General features: G+C 39.5%; 2 protein-coding genes across 2 annotated transcripts in view; both read right to left on the bottom strand.

Annotated features, from left to right (window-relative positions):
• LOC107738062 (ephrin-B3-like) overlaps nucleotides 1-2,981 on the bottom strand; it is a 75,112-nt gene extending 72,131 nt beyond the window's left edge. Inside the window, exon 1 of the mRNA XM_016549741.1 lies at nucleotides 1,932-2,981. Coding sequence (XP_016405227.1) covers nucleotides 1,932-2,080 — 149 coding nt within the window. The 5' untranslated portion in view covers nucleotides 2,081-2,981. The remainder of the gene's footprint in view (nucleotides 1-1,931) is intronic.
• A 1,884-nt stretch (nucleotides 2,982-4,865) lies between these two features.
• On the bottom strand, nucleotides 4,866-11,886 carry LOC107738063 (stress response protein nst1-like). The gene is made up of 7 exons (XM_016549742.1): nucleotides 11,871-11,886; nucleotides 10,966-11,070; nucleotides 9,633-9,820; nucleotides 8,708-8,953; nucleotides 5,671-5,798; nucleotides 5,341-5,410; nucleotides 4,866-5,006 (listed from the first exon to the last, which is right to left on the bottom strand). The coding sequence occupies exons 1-7, from the start codon at nucleotides 11,884-11,886 to the stop codon at nucleotides 4,866-4,868; spliced, it is 894 nt and encodes a 297-aa protein (XP_016405228.1).
• Nucleotides 11,887-12,158: the final 272 nt, after the last annotated feature.

Consider the following 12,158-nt stretch of genomic DNA (forward strand, 5'->3'; position numbering starts at 1 on the left):
GTGACCCTGGACCACGAAACCAGTCATAAGTAGCACGGGTATATTTGTAGCAATAGCCAACAATACATTGTGGGTCAAAATGATCGATTTTTCTTTTATGCCAAAAATCATTAGGGTATTAAGTAATGATCATGTTCCATGAAGATCGTTTGTAAATTCCCTACAGTAAATATATAGTTTTTGATTAGTAATATACATTGCTAACAACTTCATTTGGACAAACTTAAATGCGATTTTCTCAATAATCAGATTTTTTTGCACCCTCAGATTCCAGATTTTCAAAGTTGTATTAATTGTGAGCGTTTCCACTGTGAAATTAAGCGAAATTCGGATAATTTAAAGTGCGAAGAATCCGTGAGAAAACCAGCGCCCACTGCTGATCGACTTACATCGATTTCAAGTGATTGAATCAGTTAAAAACCATTGTCATCGGTGCTCCTCTCCTTCTCTCCTTCTCAGGTAAAGGTCAAGCAGAAAACGCATGGTCACGGTCATGCCCCCCACCCGCGCTCCCGTTTCAAATGAGGTCCCCACAAACCCCTGCTAGATTAACACAAGCAACACCGACAAGAACCCTCATTAAGAGCGTCTGCCAGCGGCCACTGGGACAGAATAAACCCCCTCCATCCCCCCCAGCAGCATCTGTTGAAGCGCAGAGCCCGGTATATGCGCCACATGGACACATTAAAAACCTATTCGTCTTTCAAGAGCTCGTGGCACCACTAATAGCCCCTCATAACCCACATACCGATTTAGACCGGGCACACAAGTGCTCCCACGACGCCGGGTGTCCATTTAAACAAGCCCAGTAATGACAGAAGGGCGAAAGAAAGAAAGAAAGGGGTCTGCTCGGCCATAAATCGTCGTTTATGTGCCGGACACGCCGTTTGCATGGGTTTCTTTGGCTCCCCACTAAATGAATTCACAGATGCTGGGTTGCAGAAACCGCCCCCTTATTTACAGATATATACTACGAGAAATCTAGCTGTAAATTACCCACTATTGCTTCCTGCGATGGGAAAATCGTGTCACCTCCGTGACTGGAGTAATAAATGTTGTAGCGTGAAATGGGACTGATTGACCATCTAAAGTTAACACCTGCGTGTAAAACTTTTCACTTTAGCTGTTTCCACGTTAACTAGTCCAGTAAGGTGTCGACTAAGAGTGAAAGCTTACACCTTCTTTTATTTTAAGTACTGTCATGACCGCAGATAAGTTGCTAACTAATATTAGTCCCCAAGAAGGTTCTACCAGTTTTCATTTTTCAGTTTCGTTTAAAGTTGGAGTTGTAGCCTATTTAACAGAGTTGTCACGTATAAATAAAAGTGCAAATGGTTTTGAATTCATGTAAACGTTTTTGCATGACCGGTGTGCATAGGTGTCGACGATATGTTCAAGTACGCACCTTGGCAGAACTAGCCTATCTCTTTTGTTTGACAGAAGTTGAGCTGGTGACTGAAGCAGCTTTGGTGGCTTCTACACGTTCCCACAAGTTAAGCAAGGACGTTTTACAAAAGTTACATTGTTTAAATGACATTAAGACGGAAAAATACTTGGTGTTGAGCAACTAGAATTCATGCCAATCTAACTGGAGCGTATCTGAAGGAGAGCCAGTGAAACAGTGCAGCGTCAATAAACAGCGGTAACTGTGGCGGCTAAATTCCTCAACACACACCGGCAATGAAATGTGGCATTTATTAGTCTGGCGACATTGATGCTCGTAACTTCTGCAGACTCGTGATTATCCACTAAGGGGCTTGTCTGCGTAATAGCGCTTAACAGCTTTCTTTCCCCCTGCGAGAGACGTTTCAAAGCCGTCCTTCAACGATTTGTGCGAAAATACTAGGCGTTTGACTATCTCCAACGCAAAGCTCTTCTTAAATAACCGGGGAATAAATGCCGTGCCCAATGCCTTTAGTTGCGGCTCTTACCTTTTGTTCAAGGAATTCCAGTAGATGGGCTCCATGTTGGACGCCGTGATCCCGAGTAAATCCACTAAGAATATCAGGAGAATTCCCAATCCATTTTCACAACCCCGACTCGCCATTTGAAATCCCGAATTCCGTCTATTTACTCCCATCAAAGCTGTGTGGGATACTCTCCCAGAGGTTGGAGATCTCTGGACTCGGAACAAAGCTTGTGTGCTTCAGGTGAATCCGTCAGTGTGATCTGGAACAACGTGTTTTGGGAGCCCGCATGGATATCAACTAAAACACACACACACACGGGAGGACAGATTAAACAAAGGTGCAGTCTGTGTGGATTTTAAGGAGCAAATTCCACAAAAAATGTCTTTAGGGAAAAGTAGCTCGTGGACAAAACTCCGGCGCAATTTCAATTCCCACAGCCGTTTTGTTGCAATTTTTCTTGCAAGAGTTTACTTTTCCAGTATTTCGTGATGCTTATATTGTTTTGTTTTTTCCCGCGGCTTTCAGACTGGACCTATCTTTCCCATTCCCTTTTTCACTCCCGCTTCATTCTGTTTTCCCCACGAATTAGGACGGGAATGTGATGGTAGATGGATGATGGTTTGGGAATGAGCTTTTCCTCGCCTCTTCAGAAGAACATGTTGATGCTGCTGGACAGATCTCGCTGCTTCTCTTTCTCTCTTCTAGTTCTCCAATTGGATTTTCCTGCTTGCCTCCGAGATTCCAATAATTCCGCATGCACTCGAAATGTTGGGCAGCAAGCAATCCGGATAATTAACGCAAAGATAGCTAAACGAAACTAATCAATGCAAATGAAAAACAAGCATATCAAATGGACACAAATTTACAAATGTGCCGAGACCGACAAAATTATTGCCAGATTTTCCAGGGTGGGAAAAAAATATTGCAATCCTTATTCATGGGTCTCGGTTGCAGGGTGTTTGAGAATGTGCTCGGATGTGGCAAGTCATTAGATAGTTCATTTCTCGTCTGCCCTGCTTGGATTCTCTCGATGTGTCTCTCTCTCTGGCTGCAAATCCGACTAGTGAGACTTGTTCCTAACACTCGGCGCACACTGACAGACTGAGTTGTTTGAGAAAGAGAGAAAGAGGGAGAGGGAGAGCAAGAGAGCAGGAGGGAGGGGGAAAGGGGAGATGTGCGCGCTCGAATAAAAAAAATCCCATCTTCCGGCTGAAGTGCGCACTAACGGAGCGGGTTTTTCTTTGGGGGATTTGTTTTTCCGCATGTAGTAGAGGTGCTATTAAATCACGTCAGTCACGAACACATCCATATACCATGCAAACATATTTCCCAATGCTCATGTAAAGGATTCTCTGTATCCATAAATAAATAATACCAGTCTCAGTGCACGTAAATTTTTGTGACTGCTTCTCTTTCCGTTTGATATGATGCTCGTGATCCCCGGCACCCGATCACACCGATCAACGCCGTGCATTCAGAAGCGACGGCTTACGGAGCTACAGCGCCCCCAGTGCATTCGCTGGTAACGGTGCATGTAATAACATTTCATGCTGGTGGTAACGACACTAATGACAAGCTTAGTAAGATATGCAGCAGATAAAGAGCTTGTTTAATAAATATCTCTACCGTCCAATTGAAACTGCAATGATTTTCAGCGTTCTGCGTATGTGAAAAATTGGTAATTAATTGTGTTTGTATGCCTGTCTATTACATCTGAAAACTACAATTAGGAAGTGTATTATGGACTAAGCGCTGCTGATGGGACCCAAGGCGTTAAGGCGGAGGAGTAAAAGCTTGCCTACACTGACACCCGGCGGTGAAGTAATGCTACTACAGCCCACAACTCTTTAGATGACGCCCCTTTGGACAGCCGTATCAATTTGATCTAATATTAATATAATTTTATGTAATATTAATATAACAATTATAAACGATTAATCCATAAATTTCATCCATTCATGTCACATTTATTTTATATTCTACTGCAGTCCCAATTCATCAAAAGACTTTAAATGGCATTTTGAAAATGTATTTAAAGCAGGTAGTTGATAAATAGCAAGGCTTTTTAACGACTGGCAAACGTCTAGTAAACTAGGTCATTTTGTTTGGAAATTCTTTGTGTAGCAAGTTAGCAACAGCACCAATATTTTTTTTTAATATTGTTTTGTTTTGTTTTTTTACCTGTAATATGTGTGCCTATTTGTCATCATGGAATCTTGCTGTGAAAGGGCACATATATATATTTTTTCATACAACAATTTCCAGTGAAAATATCTAGTATACTGTACATTTGGATCAGTGGGTAACAATACACACAATACATGTTAATGTAATTCAAATAGGCCTAACAGTAACAATGTGTAAGCTGCTCCAGGACATTATTAAATATTTAATATGTTGTTCATCCGTAGTGTCAATCACTACACTACAATGTAAAATAAGATTAATGGTATTAAATATTCAGATTTATTTATTAAAATTGTATCTGTTAGTTAAACCTATTAGTTCAACATAGTTTTACATGCAGACAGAGAAAACATGCTGTACTCACTTTAATCTTACAAAACTGCAAACATTTACATTTTAATATACCATTATAAAGTACAGTAATATATATGCATTTTCCCTATTTATTATGCAACTGTCAACACATTTCATAACTAAAAAATAGGTTGTAAAGTTTTCAATCTTGGGACTGAGGAAGATAAACGCATGAAGGAAAGTATATTTGAGATGTTTTTCATAGTTTTTAACCACTTTCAAGCTTTTGCGGTGCACTCAAATAATTCTGCTGTGCATCAAATGACAAATATTCCTATAGTTTCTAGAAAATGTTTGACAAATGCTTAAAAATGATTTTAGACCAAGTACAGCATGTACTGGACACTGCTGTGACATGTCATGTCAAATACCCAGATGCTGTGATGTGAGAACACTGCCATCACAAGATCACAGTTAGGAGGTGATCTCATCAGTCTGTGTCGCAGTGTCCATGAGACCTGGCTCTGTCCCCAGTCTGCGCAGCTTTAAGAGGTAATCAGAGTGGAGGGAGGAATCAGTCAAGTCCACAAACCGCCTGTAGCTGGCCTGCACCTTCTGAAAGACAGGAAGAAGATGGAAGCACACAAACATGCTGACTGAATTTTAGCTAGACAGGTGGATCATCATAATGACCAAAGATGGAAACGTCTTCAAGCAAAAGGTCAAATGTCAATACTGTTGTCTATTAAGACAGGAAGGAACACAGACTCATGGGGGGAAACAAACTAAGCTTAATAAGAACCAAACGTCAGAGGACGTGCTGGCACGGGAAAAGAGAAAGTTCTGTTATTCCGTCATTTTGTTGCAGGGTGTTGCAGATGCTGGATTTGAGCAGGTCCCTTTTTAGAGCTGTTCATTTATTCATGATGACCTCATTACAAGGGCTGACCTTAAACTCTGCTTCATACTGAATGCGCTCCCTGCAGGCCTGCTCCAGACTGTCCTGCAGCTGCTGTATCCTAAAACACATGCACCGTCGTGCACCATTTCAGAACATTATTTAAAAAAAAGAAAGAAAGAAAGAAAGTGGTGGAGAAACCATTGAAGATAACAAAATCTATATATTCTAGGATTCTTGTAGAAAAGGGAGAAAGCAGAGAGATGCAAAGAGGGAAACTAATGAAATTTACAAAAGGTGGGAAAGAGAAAGAGAATAGCTGAGATGCATCACAACAGGAAGCTGGGGTGAGCAGGAGGGGTGTTTCATGGGTATTTTTACCTGCTTTGTAGCTCAGATATCTCCTCTTCATGTCTGTCCTGTAGGGCCCGTTTCTCTCTTTCTGACTTCAGGTCACACTCCTCACGAATACTTCTCTCGGCATCCTGCACACACCTCCTCACACACTCCTGAGAAACAGAGGAAAGCAATGAGCAAGGTGAATGACTCACAACTCTACTTGATGCTGATTGGTCAGATTTTAAACTTTGCACATTTTGTTTCTTCAGCTATTTACATATAGTTAAATCAAATCAGTAGGAACTGTTAATCATTATTGATTTGTCTGTCTGATTTGCATACAACAGAACCTGATGCAAATTTTCACTATGCTCATCATTGACCCATGCAATGCTATTCATTATTTACAACTTCATGGGAGGGTCAATATCACTGTAGGGTGCCTTTTGGTGTCCTGTACATTAACAACTCATTTGCCATGATAACGTAACATAAAAATGACTATGAAAGGGTGTGTTATATTAAGCTAAGTTTTTATGTTCATAACAAAAGCATTACTTGGCTTTAGATACATTTTCTAGATTTGTTTTGTTTTGTAAAAGGATGCGTGTTATTTTGTTATGTCCCATGCACTGCTCATTGAATTTGAATGATAGTAGAATATTGTCAAATCATAACATTAAAAAAATGTTGTTCTCCTATTAATATTTTGTTAAATAAGATATTACTCAATTTGAGTGTATTGATCATTTGGTAATAAAAACAATATTTTTATTTAATAAAAAAGAAGAGTTTGGTCATGTCCCTTGAATGGTTGTCCACCCTGTCATATTGGGAAATCCGCCCCTTTAAGAAAAGGCAATCCACTTTAGTGACATCAGCACAACAGATATTTTTTTGTCTCTTCAGTGGCGGGAATTTCAACGGCTGAAGTGAGTAAGCTGGTGACTTTTCAACTGACAAATTTTCTTCGTATGAGTTTGCTTACTTGCTTTTCCAAAGCTTAACAGTGATATATGTCCATGACAGGGTGGACATATCTTATGGTTTATGCTTGGAATAATGGCCCATAATTATCTAAAAAAAAATGCGCGGGAGCTCAACTAATATGTTTCTATAGTACTTGAGTGTGTACTATTTATGACATGATATAAAGTGAATGGGAAATTAATTAAAACCAACATTTTTGAGTATTGTGAGGGTTGAAAGGCACTCTATGGTGATATTGACCCGGGAATTAAATATAATATGCTTCTTTATTGTGTATGGTGTATGACTAGTATAGTTTACCATGTCACACATAATTTAGTTAATATTGTACACTGGTTTTAACTGGCAACCTAAGTCATGCATGCTCTGATTTTGCATAAATGTCTGTATGTGATTTTTGAGGGGGCATACAATTCTGAAAACTCAACGAAATGAAAAAGGATTGCCTCCTCAATTTTCAGCCCTACGATATTAGCTCAGTGAAATGTTCTTTGATTAATGATCAGTTCGATGTACATTCTTGCGAAAGCAGCAAGATTTTGGGTGTTTTTGCCGCTTTCCGCCAATTTCCCACTGAAAATAAAGGATACCATCGTCGCTCTCTCGTTTTATTTAAAAGCAACTGGCACCATCTTACCACAGCCAAATTTAATTTTAATATTGATACATTACTGTTACAGTGTTCATTGTGTTGTGAAACAGATTGTGTTGAAAAACATCCGCCTATTTATTTATTCGTATGGTAGCCACATTACCATACAATATCAGCGGCCAGTCATTATTGCTAAATAAATTGACTTGTACCTTGTAAAAATTATTTCTGTATTCTATAATTATACATTAGGCCTATCATATAACTACATTTTTACATTGTCTGAAAAAGTGGCCCATGATGTGCAACTCAATTATGCCAGGGTTCTGAGTGGTTGCTAGTGTTTTTAGGCTGACTGAACATGGTGAATCATGGTTGGGCAGCTGGAGAGAGAGAGATCACTCTGATTGGTTGATTAGGCTACTGCGTTTTAAATTATGGGAGGCACTTCCGGTTTGGGGAACTTCCACTCAAAAAGACTGCAACAAATCATTTCAAATCATTAGTATGCACTAATCCTTATCCGGCATTTTGACTGAATTGGCTGTAAATTTTCATTCATTTTCTATTTTTTGAGAAGTTAGGATAATAACTTTACATTTGGTATATAAATGTGACGTGATATAGGGTAACAACGATATCTATAATAGCTATTTTCAGCCTGCTGCATTATTTTCCTCTTGATTATTTTCATGTTTCCTTTGTATTCCATTGTAAGTAAAAGAAAAAAAGACAACACACACTATAAATTTGTGGTCTGCTCTCCAAACTTAATTTATGATATAGACCATGAATAATTCCCTGGAATGCACTAAGAACATTTCATTTTTCTCCCCAAATCCTCATGTCTTTCCAGGTTTATATTGCTGCGGATAGAAGGAGGATCTTTGGGAGTTATTCATGGTATGTTGAAAGTAATTTGTTAATGCTTTTACACTTTTAAATTTCCTTTTAATGATCGATGGTTAAAGGGCGAGTAAAATAATGTCACCTCATTGTACCCAGTTTTTGATCATGCTTATTATTGTGTTCATAGAGTGAACCTTTTGCTGATTGTTTAGTTTAAACGGAAGTTACTCCCATAATTTGCGCAAAGTGTCATGGGGCGTAAGAAAAAGGTGGATAGACCTTATGGAACTCCGTCCCTTTTCAGCATTGTGCTGGTTTTCTTTTGTATTCTGTTCCCTTTTTAAAAGACAAATATAGACTACTGCCACCTGCTGCTATAGGCAGTTATTTCCTCATGAAGGCACAAATCGTAAGTGCCAGTTCGTTGTTGGCTGTAGTCTTTGCAATGTGTTCAAGCACAACTATTTGTCCCAGACACAGGAGACGTGAAGCGACAACACAGTTGGCTTTCTTTGCCACTATAGTATGCCTTTATGAATCTGGCCTTAAGGTAGGTCATCCCAATGTAGGTTTATCTGATTTAACTATTGTGGGAAGCAAACGTCCAATAATAATGATAGCGACAAACAAGACCACAGACGCACACACCTGTGTCTCTTCTCGTACAGTGTGTATTATTTTGTCTCTGGTCTCCTCTGCTTCTTTGTGCAGCTGTCCTTGCAGCTTCCTGCAGGCCTCCCCTACGGCCTGGACCTTCTCTTCCTCCATCTGAGCCCTCAGGTCTTCACAATGAGCTCTGAACTGGGCCTGCAGCTCGACCTGGAGTTCTCGCCTCATTTCAGCCTCCAGCCTGTCCCTTGCTCGCAGGGCCTCTTGAAAACTGGCCTGCAGACTCTGGGGAAGAAGTGATGGAGAAGAAATAAAGACAGAGCAGAACAGCAAGAAAACAGAGGAAGAGGGATAAAAGCGAATGGGGAGGACAGAGAAGGATGAATTGAAAAAGGGAGAGATGAACAGGTGATGAAGATATTGGGATGAAACCGGAAAGTGGGAGATGGAGAGATAGAGAGAACACAAGGAGACAGCGGGCGTTAGGGAGGGAGAGAAAGAAAAGGATGGATGATCAGTGTTGGCAGTGCAACTGTACTGGGCGTTTGAAGAGGAGAGTCATCTCTGAGTTTGGCTGCTGCTTGCTTTCCCTGGAGAGCAATTACACAAGCAATTACACCCTATTACAAAAGCTCTTCTCATTTCTCTGACACAATGGCAAAGCTTTGACTGCTACTGGCGTTGGAGTAGCAACCGGATCATTCATTAAATCTGACACTCGGATGCAACGAGGAGAGAAGTTGAGGATTATGCTGCTGCTGCTAGACAGGGGAAAAGAAGTTGAATTAGAAGCCGACTCTTTTTTATCAGAAAGTTTTAATCAAGTCCTAATAAAATCTCTCTGGACTGCTCCCCTGGAGACTGAAATATGGCTTTTTGAATTCCAGGAGACAGAGTGTTACAGTCTAATGTCTGTATTAATTACTTTTTTGACATGGTTCACTTGAGGATTACAAATATTCACCTCCTCTTGGAGTCTAAGGGCAGCGCGTTTCTCCTTCTCTTTCAACTGCTTAAATTCCTCCATGGTGGGGGCGTCAGGCTGCTCCCGTCCAATCGCAGGCCGTAAATTGACCGAGTTTGTGGCCAATTTTAGGTGGTCATCTGTTCTAGCATTGGGAGATGACCATGGACATAACTGTTCTCCTAGTTCTGAAAGAAGACATGGCTCAAGCATGAAAATCAATGGTTGAAACAGGTGGCAACTGATCGTAATCTTAAAAAATATATATGGCTGTTAAATAATATATGTTATAAATGAAAGATCTTATGCATCAGATGCACACAGGAAAGAAAAACCATAAATGTTATCTATAATATCTCACTCGTTTATCCTGGACACTGACAAGATTTAATGGAGAGCAAATGAAAACTTTGGTTTAAGTCTTTCCACATGTCCCTCCTGTGGAAAAAGACCCACATTTCTCCTTCTAGAGTTTCAGAAAAAAAAAAAACTTTCAAACTGTGCTCAGATTTGCCAAGATACCAAAGGCAGCAATGTAACAAGATCTTTCGAAATATTTCTCATCAAATTCTTCCAAGACTACAGTATGTAAGGATTTTTTGTCCACATTCATTTATAGTTATATATACACGTAATGCCAACAACTGTCATATTTGTGGCAACTTTTTATTTATTTTAAGTAATTTCAGGAGAAGCATCAGACACAGTTAATACATTAATGAAACATAACCAAAAACTTTATAGGGATAGTTCACCCAGGAATAAAAATAATGTCATGTCGTTCCAAACCTGAATGATTTTCTTTCTTCTGTGGAATATTAAAGAACACATTTATGAAAACTTTTTTTTTCATCCACACAAAGTCAGTGGGGTCAAGTGCTTTTTTGCTTTTGAACAACAAAGTCATGCAAGTTGAGGGAAGTTTAAGACTTTGAGCGAAATATATTTTCGAGTTCTGAAAGAGCAACTTCTAAGCAAGTAGACTTTCCTTGGGTGAGTATATATTTTTTTGTTTCTCTCAAATACATAATCTTTCTTCTTGTGCATGAACTCAAGTATAATTTTTGACATCTCTTTCGATATTTATTAGACAAAAGTCCAGTAGCAGACACTGCGGTAGTAAATGCCAGAGTCATTAGGCTGGACGTGGGGAGGTTGATGGCGCTGATTGCTCTGTGTTTTGCTATGGTTGTCCAAGGCAGAGAATGTTCTGTGCTGTCCTTCGGAAAAAATTCAGATTATACTACTGGAGGAGAACCTAGATGTGACCTGGTACATTCTAATGAAGGCTTGAAGAGACCATATGTTTGTGTAGTATTAAGGCTTCACTCACCCAGAATGTGTGTGTGGAGCACTCTCTGTGTGCTTAGAGTTGTCCTGTTCACCATCTTCTCAAGAAACCTTGTGTCCCACATTTCGTCTTCACAAACACTGCACCCTTGGTCCACACAGAAGCACCAGAGATTGGCTCTTAAAAACTTGCAATTTCCTGCCCTCTACCACGTCTCGTTCTCTTTCGGGATTTGTTTATTCTTTCAGCCTTTGACTTGCTGATGGTCGCTTAGCAACATGGACAACAAAACAACAGACTGTGCTGCTTAGCATTCAAGAATTATTTGATCCAAGAGATTTGAGACAAGATGCCTGCCAGCGTGTGTGTGTATGTGTGTTTGATTGTGTGGAAGTGTTTTATGAGCAGCCTCCCACTGCGCTAGTCATTTGAGATATTTTGCTTCAGGGTTCATGCTCATTTGTGGGTCACATTTTGTGCAACATGAAGAGCCCAAAATGGAATATAATGCCCAAAATGGAAGCTCACACATATTTTGAATCCAAAACATACGAGATGTAACAGAAATATTCTGGAACAATAAATTAAATAAAAAATCAATCGAAAAGCTAAAACGTACATTAAAAGAAACATTATTTTCAATAATAATAAATTAAAATATAATTAAATTTTTACATTTTCTAAAAACAATATAACTGTTGCATGCCCATGCAAAAGTTGCTGCCATGATGCTAGCTGTCCCTACGGCAAATACCCACTGGAGTGCCACAGGGCTCAGTACTTAAACCACTTTCATTCTCCCTTTACACCAAACCAGTTATCCTCACCTCTAACAACCAGGTATCCTCATGAATCACTGCATATCTGGTATTTATGCCTGGATGAATGCCCATCATGTGAAGCTGAATTTATCAAAAAAATGCTGTTCATTCCTTTGAAGAACAAACTTTGCCAAGACCTCATCATTCTCTCTTTTCGCCCACACAAAAAGCAAAGAACCTTATTACACTCAACAACTGCCTGTTATTTGCACCCACGTACAAGTCAAGTCACATTTATGCTTTATACAATACAGTTTCAAAGCAGCTTCACAGTAATAAACAGCAAAACAACAATGATAAACTTCTTTAAAAATGAAAAAAGCAGACAGTGTCATTATTGAGCGCAAGTCAGTTTAGTGTTGATTCAGTTCAGTTCAGTTCAGTAAAAAAAAAAAAAATTATATATATATATAT

Source organism: Sinocyclocheilus rhinocerous, unplaced genomic scaffold (assembly GCF_001515625.1).
Source record: "Sinocyclocheilus rhinocerous isolate Xijiao unplaced genomic scaffold, SAMN03320098_v1.1 scaffold494, whole genome shotgun sequence".
In the NCBI taxonomy this organism is placed as follows: Eukaryota; Metazoa; Chordata; class Actinopteri; order Cypriniformes; family Cyprinidae; genus Sinocyclocheilus; species Sinocyclocheilus rhinocerous.